This window comes from Notothenia coriiceps, unplaced genomic scaffold, assembly GCF_000735185.1.
Source record: "Notothenia coriiceps isolate Sejong01 unplaced genomic scaffold, NC01 NC01_scaffold00034377, whole genome shotgun sequence".
Taxonomy (NCBI): Eukaryota; Metazoa; Chordata; class Actinopteri; order Perciformes; family Nototheniidae; genus Notothenia; species Notothenia coriiceps.
This window is the reverse complement of record NW_011367078.1, coordinates 715,560-729,564: the sequence shown is the minus strand read 5'-3', so window position 1 is coordinate 729,564 and position 14,005 is coordinate 715,560. Positions and strand designations below refer to the sequence as shown.

The 14,005-nt window shown below is 46.1% G+C and overlaps 1 protein-coding gene across 1 annotated transcript; it reads right to left on the bottom strand.

Annotated features, from left to right (window-relative positions):
- Positions 1-3,890: 3,890 nt before the first annotated feature.
- On the bottom strand, positions 3,891-11,967 carry ahdc1 (AT hook, DNA binding motif, containing 1). Its single transcript, XM_010790541.1, has 4 exons — positions 10,691-11,967; positions 8,902-10,583; positions 6,472-8,050; positions 3,891-5,323 (listed from the first exon to the last, which is right to left on the bottom strand). The coding sequence occupies exons 1-3, from the start codon at positions 11,870-11,872 to the stop codon at positions 6,478-6,480; spliced, it is 4,437 nt and encodes a 1,478-aa protein (XP_010788843.1). The 5' UTR covers positions 11,873-11,967; the 3' UTR covers positions 3,891-5,323; positions 6,472-6,477.
- Positions 11,968-14,005: the final 2,038 nt, after the last annotated feature.

Below are 14,005 nucleotides of genomic sequence, written 5' to 3'. Positions count from 1 at the left end.
TAATGCTGCAATGATCTGTTTGGTGTTTGGAGCCAAACACTTCAGAGACATGTTTGTATACATCTGAGACCTGTGATTAGGGTTGCAAAATTCCGGGAATTTTCAAAGATGGAAACTTTCCACGGGAATTAACGGGAATTTATGGGAATAAACTGGGAATTTTCAAAATTGAAGGTTGGCTTTTCATAGGGAACTTAAGTATAGTTGGAGAAAGTATATTTTAGCATAATCTTGACTAAAAAAAACAGAGGCCATTCAAGTACACTTGAATATCCAGGCCATAGCACACTGCTTACTGCATGGCTATTGAGACCACACAAAGGTTCGCAACAGGCTCACAAATGTGAGAGTGGAAAAACTGGTTGGCATTCGGGCAAACCTAAGGCTCTTTGAGCCTGACACAGAGCCATCCTCAACAAGGCTGGACAGTGACACTGAAGAGGAAGACTCAGAGTTGGATGTTGATGAGGCCCAGGAAGAGCCCATTGACTGAAAGGTTTTAGCAAAAATGCAGAGGATCGCTTGAAGGAAGATTTGCATGTTTAATGGGACTTTCTGGGGATTTTTGGATGGGGGGTGCATTTTTGTTCATTTTTTAATGAGTGGAGTTCGGGGGGATGAGTAATATTTAACTCAACATTCCTGTTTTCGTTCTTCAATGAAACAAATAATTGTTCAATAAAATAATTAAAACTTGTTCTGTTCTTCTTAAAAAAATATTTTTTTTTTAAATCTGTTGAAATGTCATGTTTTTTTGTTTAATTTTGCATCGAATATTTCCAAAATTCCCCAGCTTAACTTCCCATGAAAATTTTACGGAAATTTACCGGAAACTTTCCGCCCCTTTGCAACCCTAATCAATATATTGATATTACCAACAGATGCATGGGAATTTGTAAAGCGTTCTGAATAATGAATAGGAATGACAGTAATGTGTGTGAGTGGGTCTCTGCTGCTGCTGCTGCCAACACCCTCTGCCCCAGGTATGAGTGCAGAGGAGGCAGGCAGGTCAAAGCCTCTGACCTCAGACCTGCTGTGGTTACATATTTTCCTGAGGCAGTGTAACATACAAACACACTCACAAAGAGCCCCCCACCCAACTCAGGCTGAACCTTGTGGTCACCATGGCAACCTCGGTGGGTAGTGGGGGGGTGATGATTCACTAGAATGAGTCAGAGAGTTTAGCCTTGGGCAGAAAAACAGACAGTGAGAGAAAAGAGAATGAAAGAGAGAGGGGATGACGAGTGAAGGGAAAGAGTGTCAGGACAGATGCGTGCGCACACACACACACGAAAGTTGGAGCTTTATGCAACTAAAGGAGAAAAAACAGAAAGAAAGAACAGCTATCACCTCTGATCTGGGGTCAGTGCTGTCCTCACCTGTTTCACAGAGCTGCAAAAAGCTGCACAAAGAGCTTCAGGGTATTCTTTTTTATTGTCCCCTGCTTACTTTCAGTTCACATTCAGTGCATTCAGTGCATTTAGTGCAATTACGTTTAATTAGCGTATAAGCAACATGGCAGTTGTTTGAGTAAATCTTCACCTTATATTGTAAAGATAAATAGATTGTGGGTAGAAATGTCTTCAGTCTATCTGTTTTTCCATAATGTAAACATTCTGAAACATTAAAGTACTCAGTTCTTGTACTTCAGTAAAAGTAGAAGTACCAGGCTAATAGGCTACTATAAAAGTCCTCAAATCAAGTGGGGTATATAGAAGTACAAAGTAGTCAACAATTGAAAATACTGAAGTAAAGTAGGCTACCTGAGCATTGTATTTAAGTACAGTAGGCTACTTGAGTAAATGAACATAGGCTAGTAAGTTAACTGAAGTGTAAACTTCAAAAAAACTGATTATACTTCAGATGTATCTGTCCACATACCTTGCGTGAATGCATCTCGTTTTCATCCTCATACGCCTGTTCCCCCTCCTTTCTCTCCGCATCCTCCTCCTGTAGGCCCGGACGCAGGGGCGGGGATCCCCGTGGACGTGTGTTCCTCTCCGGTTCGATGCTGATAACGGAGAAGGCGAACTCCTGCGGCTCCACCACCCCCTCCCCCGGGGCTGCAGGCAACAGTGGCCCGACTACCATGAGTTGGAGTGCGAGGATAAAAGGAGGGATTAATATAAGAAGTATTCCTGAGCGGAGGGGGAGACCACCGCAGCCCCAGCACCACCGCGCACAGGCCCGCATTCCTCCTCCGTGGCGACACCAGGGAACATCTCCGGCTCGGTGCCCTGTGACTCAACTCTTTTTTTTACCGGAGAGCGAGCAAAGGAAAGTCCCTGCTGAGGAGAGCACCACTCCTCTTTCTTTCCTGCCAGACCTCCCTTTTCTTCTTCTTTTACCCCCAGGGGAAAGTTGTGATGACGAAGCGCATTCCTCGGTCAACGGTGGCCTTATTGACAGTGACTGCTTTATTTTAGGCCATAAATAACTCATAGGGCCTACAGTTTAAAATAAACTTTACTCGTTCATATGGGAAAACAGGTCAACAACGTTAAATGTTGCTAAAGCAATATGGTATAAGTGTATTTTATGGGTTAAATTAAAGAGACTAAAGTTCGGAGACAGTAGGCTAGTTGTCATGGTGATTGATTGATAGTTTTCCGCATAAATATTTAAGAACGGTTGCTAAAGTTGTTGCTAAGCGACGCATAGCTTTCCACAAGAATAAGCGGTGACCGTAATATCTCATATTTAATTTGATTCTATTATTATCAATAGTATTTGAATAACTCATGTTATTTATGAAAGAAATAGCTTTCAGTTCAGTACTTATTTTTTGTCTATTTTGCATGTTTAGGCTACTTATTATTATACTTTTGTTAAATAAACTAACACTCTGTGGCTAATACACAATTATCTAAACTATGTAGGCTACTTTTACTTTATTAGACTACTGTTCTTAAAGTTGCTACAGTTTTGAGACGTAACTTAGGATATTCACATTTAACACAGGCTTCCAAACCAATAATACGTTTATAAAATAGGAAACATGGTTTTATAACAACAGAACATAACGTTTTTAACATTTGCTCCCTCTTGACCAGCGACATTAGAACGATACCTAAATGTTATTGATCAGCAATAAATAATAAGAATAAAACTGACAGGGAGAATTCTGCTGTATAACAAATCTTTAAAGTGTTTTTAGTACATTTCTTTGATAATAATACAAATGTTATTGTTACTTAGAATACTGCTGAAGATTGAGAATCCTTACAGGTAATGGCATCCTATAAAATGAGGAAAATGTGGGTTTTAGATGGCTAAATTTTGGAAATGTGGCACATCATTTCATATTTCTATTTAAATGAGATGCTGTTATTTTGGTATAGTGCAAAAGAAAAGTCTGAAAGAGCTGCATGCACTCCCTCTCTGCCTGTCATGTAGCGTTGTTGACAGTATGTGTTTCCTTCCACCATACAGAGGAATGTCACAGCAAACACATTTCCTGCAGCCATGTCTTAGTCTATTTAGTCAGCCTGTTGACAAACTGTACACAAAATGCAGCCTATAAACTCCCCCCCATCTGTTTCCTTTCTCTCACACTCTCTCTGTCTGTCTGGCACACACACACACGCACACACAAGCTGCAGATGTATAATGTTTGTTCTATTATAGCAAGTATTCCTGTGAGGACATGAAATGAGCGTGGGTTCCCTTCCTGTCAGCTCTCTGGTACCACCAGCCTTTACGCCGTTACGCTATTCCCTTATTTGGATGAGGAATGTTGAAACAGTACATTTTTGTACATTTTGTTTCAGTGGCAACATCTCTGACACTCTTTCCTGATTTCCTTAGTCTGGTTTCTTTCTTTCCCCTAAAACACATCCTCCTCTCCCCACCATCTATTCCTCTCCTCCCCTCCCTTTCCCCCCTGTCGAATCGTGTCCTTGCCTGAACCCTCTCTCTCGCGCAGACCCAGACAGCCTGGGCAAAGCCCAAACACACACAGCCACGTTCACACCTCCCATAATCCCTTAAAGAAGCAGTCTGCAATCGACAAGATTACCAATGGCAAGAACAGAATGTGTATTTAAATATTTTGCACCTCAGATACATACATGATATGTAACAGACAGATATACATTTTTTTTCATCACAAAAACCACCAAACAACACAAGACCACAGAAAAAAGAAGGGAGAGAGTGAAAGAAAGAATGAGACCCCGCCAAGACTTTTGGTGTCTGGAGAGCTTCACTCCTTTTGACCCCACATACACACACTCACACAAACATAAATGCACACATACACACAAATACATGCATCACTGCATTCACGCAAAAACACACCCTCCTCTCTCTCACGTTTGCACACAGAAAAACAAGTCTCTTCGGGGCCGGTGTGTGATTTCGATGTCTCTTTCCCTTGTAGTTAAAACAGCAAAACACAGGATGTTGGGTCTCCATGCTGCAGTTCTCTCTCCCCCTCCCCAGAGCAGAGAAACCATGGCAGAACGCTGGGGAGGGCATGTTGATGGCGGACCCTCGGAGTGATCAGGGGGCCTCTGGCTTGGAGCTGGAGTCATATGTACAGATGCTGGTATTTCAAAAGCAGAGAGCGCTTTAGTCCACTTTTCTCTTATGGGACACAACACAAGGAGTGCACAGAGCGGGACATTTGCTAGGCTCATGGTATTTCAAAAGTTGGTTTGGGCTCAGATGCGGTTCAGGCGAGGGCACAAGACAGAAATGCAGGGTCAGTGTAGTGCAGAACAGTTGCTGGTTTAGCTGAGGACAGGAGGTTGAGAGAGGACAGAAAAAGAAGGGAGAGTGTTGCAGATGTAAAGAACAGGACCAGAAAGATTTGCGGAGGGATACACACTTATGGGAAATGGAGTTGTTTATGAATCACAACAGGACTTGAAGGGAAGAGGAAAAAGGTTTGTCTCTGTCCATCAGCATCTGGTTTTCATCTGGCAGCTCCTCTTGGCCATTCCCTTACTCCAGCATAGAGTGTGAGTGAGTGTTCACATGTAGGAATGTATGTGTCCATGTATAGGTAGTGAATTAATCTGCACATGCTTTTCTGTGTGTGTGTGTGTGTGTGTGTGTGTGTGTGTGTGTGTGTGTGTGTGTGTGTGTGTGTGTGTGTGTGTGTGTGTGTGTGTGTGTGTGTGCGCGTGTGTGTGTGTCGTGCATGCGTGTTTAAATTGAAGTTGATCTTGATTGTCAATGCTGGAGAATTAAAGCTTTACTGTCCAAAGCTGGCAGCTAAATTCTCGCCCTTCATTTCACACTCTCTAACAAAAAGTCTCCTTAACAAAAAAGAAGAAAAAAACATTTGCAAATCTGAAAAAGCTTGGTTTGAATGCACCTGAAATGAAAACACAAGGAGAGAGGGAGAGATAAAGAGGTGAAGAAGGATAGAGTGATATTTTTGACAGTAGTGAAATTAAAGCATTCTTTAATCTTAATATTATTTTACTTGGCAAACGTTCTTTACTATAAGTAAGATTTTTGTTCCATTTGTGGATTGTAGTTTGATTTGGTGTTAAAAGTAATTTGCCCTGTGGTGTTGTTGCTGTTTCCATTTCTATTGATCTACGTATTTGTGCTTCAGCCTAAGAGTTTACAGACTTTCCACTTCCATAACAAAAAAACAGTTTTTAAAAGTGTTTCTAATTACAACTAATAATAATGCTTTTTAAACAATCATGTGAAAAAAGAGTTCACAAAAGAATCAATTAATCAAAAATAGATAGGCTACACCAAATTGTAACGCGGATCATTAGTAGATATTTATTTACTTAATTAAATATCAAATAATGAAAAAGTATGATACTCTTCAGTTATCAAAAGGCGCATTCACACCGCAGTACTTTTTCTACAAAGGTTCATGAGAACTTAGTTCTAACTAAGTACAGATCGCGTTCACACCGGGGAAGGATTAGGCAAATTAAGCCACTGACGTCACTTCTTCTTCTTCTGCTTTGGGTTTACTGGCAGGCCGCAAACAACTTCACGGCGTATACTGCCACCCGAAGTCCCGAAGTTGGGGACTAGCTTCTACTGAAGCCTTCCGAGTAAATCGCCAGAATGCCGACACCTCCTCATCTCCACCGCTCCCATGTTTTCTTTTGTGTTGCCATAAGTTAGTCTCTCTGCGTTTGTGCGCTGGGCTAATGCTAATGCTAATGCGAGGATAATAAAATGGCGGCTTCACAAAACGTTTTTGGAGTTTAACGGGGCGTGGTTTGCATTCCGCCCAGCCAATCAGACATAGATAGGAACCTTTTTCTCCCACGAAAGTACCTGCTCTCTAGCAGGGGGGTAAAAAAGGTTCTGATTAACTTATTTTAGTTCCGGCTCTTTTTGGTGTGAATGCGACATTTCGGAACTATATCGGAACTAAAGTGGGAAAAGTACTGCGGTGTGAACACGGCTAATCACTCTTGATATTTATATTAGTGTTTGTCTTTATTGCATGGATGCCCTCGTTGTTTGAAGGTTAAATAAGCTCACCTGCTGTTACAGGCTGGTGACGCTGAAGCTGTCATCATTGGCTGTGTCCAGGAGCTGGCACAGCACCCCCCCCCCTTGAGCTGCTTGGGAGGGGTAGCGGTGTCCCATGCCCGAATAGGATTGGTGGGACAAGGAGAAGCCCCCAGTGTCATCCTGATGGGGCGAGGAGTCCAGGGCCAGTTTGGGGTACGGGGAGTGAGGCATGGGGCCCTGGCGTAGGCTGGTGCTGGGGTTGGGGTGAGTATGGGAGGAGAGGTGAGAGTTGGGGTGGGAGTGGTTGTTAGTGTGGGGGTTTGCGTGGGACTGGAGGAGGGAGGTGGTGTTGGTGTGTACGTTTGTGTGGGGCTGTGTGTTGTTAAGATGTGTGTCATGGTGATTCATTTGTGTGTTCGCATTGGGGCTAGCGAGCGTATTACCATGTGTACTTCCATGGGGGCTTGTGTGCGGGTTGCTGTGTGTGTGCGCGGCTGTGTTTGAGTGTGTGTTGTGGGAGTGCGGGCTGGGGCTGCCGCTGTGCGACGTCTGTCCGTACCAGTAGGGGGAGCTGCAGTAGCTGGGAGAGTCGTACTGCGAGAACTGTGGGTCTTTCTGAGCGGGGCGTTGAGAGGGACTCAGTGAAGTGGCACAGAGGGGAGTTACGCGGGGTGAGGGAGAGCAGGAGGGGGAGAATGTCCTGGAGGGGACGGGGTGGTACGTCTGGGGGGGAGGAGGTGTTGGCTTCGGAGGGTAAGAGGGAGAGGAGACACTGGGTGAGAGGGAAGAAGAGGACTCTCCAGGGTATAAGGCTGGATATCGCTCCTCAGAGGATGGTGTGGAGGGGTAAGGGGAGGGGTACTCACAGGGGTCCTGGAGGTAGCTGGATTGGGGTGCAGGATTGGGGTTGGCCAGGGGAGAGAGGCTGCTACTGTCTCCACTGTAATAATCCAGCCCCTCCTGGAAAAGCCCCTCGGGACCTCCAGCAGAAACTGCTCCAGATGTTGAGGCAGCAGCCTTGCCTCTGCCTTTGGCCCTCCGCTCTCTCTGACATGGAGACAAACCCCCTCTGCCTCCTCTGGACCCTCTGCCTCGTCCCCCAACTCCCCGCTTAGGTCCAGGAGTAGGCGTTGGGGATGGGCTGGACGGGGAGTCGGAGAGTAAACCAGACCCTCCTTCTTTTTCTAAAAGTGGTTCAGTCCGTTTCCTTCGACCACGAGCAGGTTTGCCGGTGGCCCCCCCGCCCTGGAAGAGCACGTTCTGGCTCCAGTTATACGAAGGTCCTGAAGCACTCTCATGCCAATCCATCATCAGCTTCTCCAGGCTGGACAGACTGGATTGCCCCCCCTCTCCACTGACAGAGGGAGCCTCGTTCAGTTTGTAGGTGCCACAGGTGGAGCTGGGTCCACTGCCAGTGGCCGCAGAGCCAAGGTGTGAAGAGTCGGACGAGGATTCTGAGAGAATTTCAGGAAATGGTTGTCGCTTGGCCTTCTGGGGAGTGTAGTTTGAGATATCCAAGATGTCTTTGGACTCATTGGAGCCATATTCACTGTAGCCGTGATACTGAGGCCCAAAGCCGTCTGTTGACCAGCCGCCATAACCTTGTCTGAAAAAGAAAAAAAGCAACACGAATTATAAAACACACAAACACACTCGAGGAATACGTTTGCACGATTGTCTGCAAATATTTCAGTTTTCACTGCTCTTTGTTGCAGTTCCAACGATCAGTAAGATGACATGAAGGTCAAGGTTCTTTATTAGTCATACAACCATAGCTACAGAGTAGTTATGTCGATGAAATTCTTAGGTCACAGGCTTCTCCAACAGTGCAACACAATGAAAAGACGATTTAAAGATGTTACTAATATCAATTTAGAGTTATAATGTTTAGTTGACTAACTTGTTGATTAACAAAAAAAAGCAACTATTTAAAAAATGTAATAATTGTTAGTAATTCAGGATGAATAGCAAAGAATGTTGTTTTCAAGTGTCTTTTATATTGAAATGTCCTTTTCTGTGTTTAAACTAATATTAAAAGTGACATCTTTGGGACTCCTCTAACTTTTTGAACTGGGATGAACATGTTTTACTATTTTCTGACATTTATCGATCAAACAATTTATCCAGAAAATAATAAGCACAATAAGCTTTAATACAAATGATGATTTGTTGCAGCCCTGTATAAATTCCTTCCCTGACAAACACGGTACACTTTTAAGCCAAAATATATTCACTTTTGTTACTTATGTGAGGTATTGACTGGTAATTAGTACATGGTGGACATGCTAAGTAATTCAAGTCTTCTTGAGTTTGCTGTGACTTTAATTCGTAAGTAAAAACATTTCCCTCTTCAACCCCAAGTTATATCATGTATGAAAAGACCACACAGAAATGTCCTTTAATAGACATTACCTGTATTATTTTTGGAGCACTTTTTTATGACATCAAGTGATTTACCTGTAGCTCCACTGACTGGAGTTGTACTGTTTGTAACCCTCTGGAGATGAAGTGGAGCTGAAGGGGTTGCTTTTGGCCACAGACATGTACCCTCCTCCTGGTGATGTGGGTCCTGTTGACTCCCCCCGCACCATGGAGGAATGACCTGCTGCAGGATATCCACCATAACCTCTCTTGGCTGCTGCCTGGTAGTTAGAGTAACCCATTTGACCAACAGCCTTGCCAGATCCATATGCAAAGCTGCAGTCTGAGGGTCTCTGTGGCACCGCAGGAGAAGAGGAGGAGTAGCCGGAGATGTAATGGCCAAAAGAGGAAGGATGGGGTGAGCTGGGCGAGTGTGAGAGAGATGGAGGAGTGGATTTGGGATAGGTAGAAGTGGTGGGGGAAGTTTGGGCCAGGCTGCCATAGCTGTGAGGAGGCCTTGCTGAGGAGCCATGTGTGTGCAGGGAACCCTCCACCCCAGAAGTGGCCCCCTTGGAGCTCCACTTGGGGAATGCAGGGGGCCAGCTGTGGCTGGTAGCTGGACTGGATGACTCGTAACCAGGGGTGGATGAAGCTTTCCGGGGGTCTGACTGCGAGGAGGCAATGTCCAGCAGATCTGACGAGTCGTCCGAGTCGAGGAGGGACCGGAAATATCCGGCAAACAGGCCCTGTGAGTCCTCCCCTGCAGGCCTCACCCCCCTGCCCCCTCCCGGGCTGCTGTAGGACCCTCCCCTTCCAACCTCACAGGAGGAAAAGCCTCTTCTTGGAGATCCACAGAACTGATACCCACCCAGAGCTTTCTCCTTGTCCATACCCCCCTCCCCCCAGCCACCTGCTCCATTGGGCCACTCCTGCCCCATGGACATTCCCTCCCCTTTAAAGGCCCCATTTTTTTTCACACGTCTCCTCTTAACTTTTTTCTCCGCTCCAGGATCACTTCCTACGGCGCCCCCTCCCCTACCCTTTCCCCTTTTCTTGGGTAATCCATGCTCAGACAGAGGGCTCATTTTCTGATTCTTGCCAATAGATTCAAAAAAGTCACTGAAGGTGCTCTTGTTGCGCTCATTCCCCCCAACCCCCCCTGCTCCTCCTCCCCCTCTCCCAGCGCCCCCTCCTCTGCCACCTCGGGGGCGTTTATAGCCGGTGAGCCGGTGGAGCAAGGTTGATATTCCAGGGTTTTCCAGAGGGGTATGAAAGCTTTCTGGCTCACTGGGTGTCCAGCAGCGGGGGGGAGAGCAGCGGCCAGTGACTGGGGGCTGGCGGTTCAAAAAGGCCAGTTTGGACAGGACATCCCCATATTCTGTTTTCACATCATTAGTATCATTAACATAGGAAGGGTAAGGGGCGGGAAGTTTAGTCCGTCGCCGCCTCTGGGGCTTCTTGGGCGGGTCTCCTATACCACCAGCGTTCGGGGTGTTGAGAAGTTCTGCCGGTATTCCTGGCGGGGGCTGTTTAGGGGGTCGTCCCCGCCTTCGCTTGAGAATAACAGGCATCTCTCCGGGAGGAAACATCACCATAACGCTCTTTCCATTGTTCTTCATTCGGAGAAGTGCGGTCGGTTCTCGAGCCACCACTGAGCCATCCACGCCGCAGTCGTTGCTTTTATCTCTCACTGTCTCCATATTGGAAATCTTGTAGCTCTTCTGTCTGCGGCTGAGGTTAACGGGAATACGAGCCACCTTGACAACAATCTTCCTCACCTGTAAAGCAGAGATCTACATTTAACATATGCACATTTAACTTGTGTAAATATCTTTTTGATACATGCTATGAATGCGTGTCAAGTAGTAACTATGAATTAACTTACACCTACGAAACGCCCACGTCTTCGGTTACTGGAGCCTGATCCCCCCAAATCGGGGAGAGGTTCCTGCTTCACGGCTAGTGAAGCTGCAGCGATGGTTGATGTGTTCGTAAATGGAAGCTGAGCAGCTGCACGTTGAGCCATGGCTGCCTGACGCTGTTTCACACTTTTAGGAGCTGCTTTCTGGACTTTTGGTGGGGGCCTAGACCTGGATTTAGGTCCAGGTTTATGCCCAAGTCTGGGCCCAGGTTTGGGTACAGCTTTAGGAGCAGGTTTGGGTACAGTTAGAGCAATAGGGATGTCTGTAGGAGGGGGAGCTGTGGGGAGAACAGCCTCCACAGAAGAATGCACTTCCTTCTCTCCAACAGCTACCTCCTCCTCTTTAACCCTCCAGATCTTCTCCTCTAATACTTCATGCTCCTCCTCTCCTCCCCTCTCCCTTCCTGCTCTTTTCTCCCCATCCTCCATGCCTCGGCGGAGGCGGGAGGATTTGCGCAGGTGACAGGGGAAGCGTGGACGTCCGGAGCTGCGGAGTGCATACTTCTTCTCTGTCTCCACAGGAAGAGCAGAGGACCCTGTGTTTGGGATGGGGCCAACAGGGACTGGACAAAGAGTGGAGGGATTTTCAGTCTCTGCATTGAGGACCGGGGCTTTCCGTTGATTGGTCGAGGCAGGATGATTGCCAAGTGCCACAGACAGGGGTTGAGGTGAAGTTGTGCGTATGGCGTCGGGTGTAAGAGTTCCGGAGAGCTTTGGACCTACAGAACCCGTATGTGGATGGATATCCATGTGCCCACAGTTATCCATGCCTGCATGCGAAACAACCTTTTCATGCACAGCCGTGTTTATGTGCGTTTGCATGTTTCTAAGTGTCTCTGCAAACATATGTGTCTCAGTGTGAGTGTCAGTCTTTTTGCGCCGGCTGTGCCCCAGCCTTCCCTGCCGGTGGAGGCCGTTGGCCAGGGCGGAAGGAGAGGAGGGAAAGTGGTCCGGGGTCACCGATGCCAGTCCATCGTTAGAGGGATCCTGGGACCCCTCCTGGAGCCCGAGCTCCCTGGTCCAGAGCTCAGGCCCGGCCAGCCCCTCCAGCTCCCCCACACACGCTTTTTCCTCTGCTCGAGTCTCACCACAGCCCACTGGAGCCCCAGTTTGGCCTGAATGTAGGTGATCTGACACGCTACTCATTCAGTGAACAGTCTTGCTGAATCAAAATCAGTGTTTCTTCTTGGTAGCTGAAGGAGTAGTTCTAACAACAGGAGAGTTGATTCAATGGCCCTGAGGAGAGAAATAAAAACATATATCAAAATATTATATTATAATAGATTATTAGAGAAAATAATATTATTAAAAGCACAGTAAGTCCACAAATACGTTAACATTTCCTTGTTGCATTGGTCATTGTATGGCATCAACTCTGTACATAAAAAAAATCAAACATTTGCAACACTGATGAAATTGTGATTATGTGAAAGATTTTTTGGCAACGGGCCACACACCTAATTCGTAACGCACTCTAATCTATTAACTGTGCCACCCACACAGAGGCATTACATTTACCATTCATACCCGGCACAATCAGTTGCTTTTACCGAATGGTTGTGGCGCTGATTCTGATTTTGATTCTGAGTTGAGCCTCACACTGTCTGCCTGACTGGCTCTGTTCTGCAGGGGATCATTGGGTCATCAATACTGCAGTGGAGAGCTCAGATACTTCTCTCTCCCCTCTGCCTGTACTTTGCCCGTGCAGTTTAATAGAGTGAGAGACAGACAGACAGACACACACACACACAGACACAGAAATACAGACAGACAGACAGACAAAGGAAGTGAGAGGGGAGTTAGAGAAAGTGGGAGAAATTATGATTGGGGAAACACAAGAAAAAGTGAGGAGGAGGAGGAGGAGGAGGGTGGAGCAGAAAGAAAAAGAGAATAAGAGATTAGTACATGATGTCACAGCATATATCAAACCAGACTAAAATCAGTATTTTGGTGAGAGCTGCACCATCCAACATCAGACGCTATTACTTTGGAGGATGACTTGCAATAAAGCGTAAAACTCTAATTATTGTTAGCAATTCATCTGTGTTTTACCCGCAGACAATAGGAACTCGTGTGAGCCAGTGCGACGTTATCTAGTCTATAAATCACTATATAAAACTACTTAATGAGATATATGGAGTAATATATTGTGTATTATGTATGGGAATGACAGATTTGCCCCAAAACATTTTTTAAAACGCACAATATTGAAGTGAGCAGAGTCAAATTGAATAGTGGTGTAAAAAGCACACACTGCATGCCACGTCACAAAAAACGATTGAAATGCATCACAAAGCTCTAGACTTGGAGGGTGCAACAAAAATGAGAATGTGTGAATAATTGCAGCCACCAGGGGGAGGCAGAGAGGTGATGAAGAGAGGTGTTGAGAGGATGGAGAGATGAAGGTGACAGGACGACAGCGACTATAGAGGGATTATAGAAACCCAGAGCAGACGAGAAATTGAAGGAAAGTCTGCCAGAAGAACACACACACAAGTCTTACAAAATCTGGACCACACGTGCTTTTTGGATTAACACGTGACTCACATTTAAAACAGAAATACAAGAGTGCGTGCCACACTTGCACGCATATACACGCACTGCTGGCTCCAACACTGTACCACATACAACACAATCCTGTTCATCCTGAGATCGCTCTGCCTCCCTCCCTCTCCAACATATGGCTCTGATTAGGAGGGAGGGAGAACAGAGAGCGGGAGACAGAAAGAGAAAGAGGGGGACAAGGAGGGGAGGCACATGAATAAGAGCATGAATGTGTGAGAAAGTATGAAAGAGGGCGAGAGACAGAAGAAGTGTATAGGGAGGGTAAAGATGTGACTGAGACAGAGAACGGGTGGTGAGTGGAGGGAGAGACAGAGCCAGACAGATTTAAGAGAGGCAAAGGAGGGAGGAAAAAGTTGAGGCGAGAGGAGGGGAGGAAACCGAGGGGAAGAAGGAGGGGGCGTGTGAGAGTTTTGCTGTAGTAGAGTTAAGAGCTGCACACATGGAGCAGCAGACCAACATTTGCTTCTCTGAGGAATGACACAACTGGGACACACACACAAAAACACAACATCTACTTTCTTTAACCCCCTCACCCACTCCCTCCCTGCCTGTCTTCTCTCCCATTCTCACTTTCTCTCTTGTCTAATTAACAGCATTCCTTAATTAAGGCTCCATCTGACCGGTGTATGAGGGAAGGAGGAGAACACATGCTTTAATTAAACATTGCTGCACATGTGCTTACACTTACATGCGCACACTGTCACTCACACACAC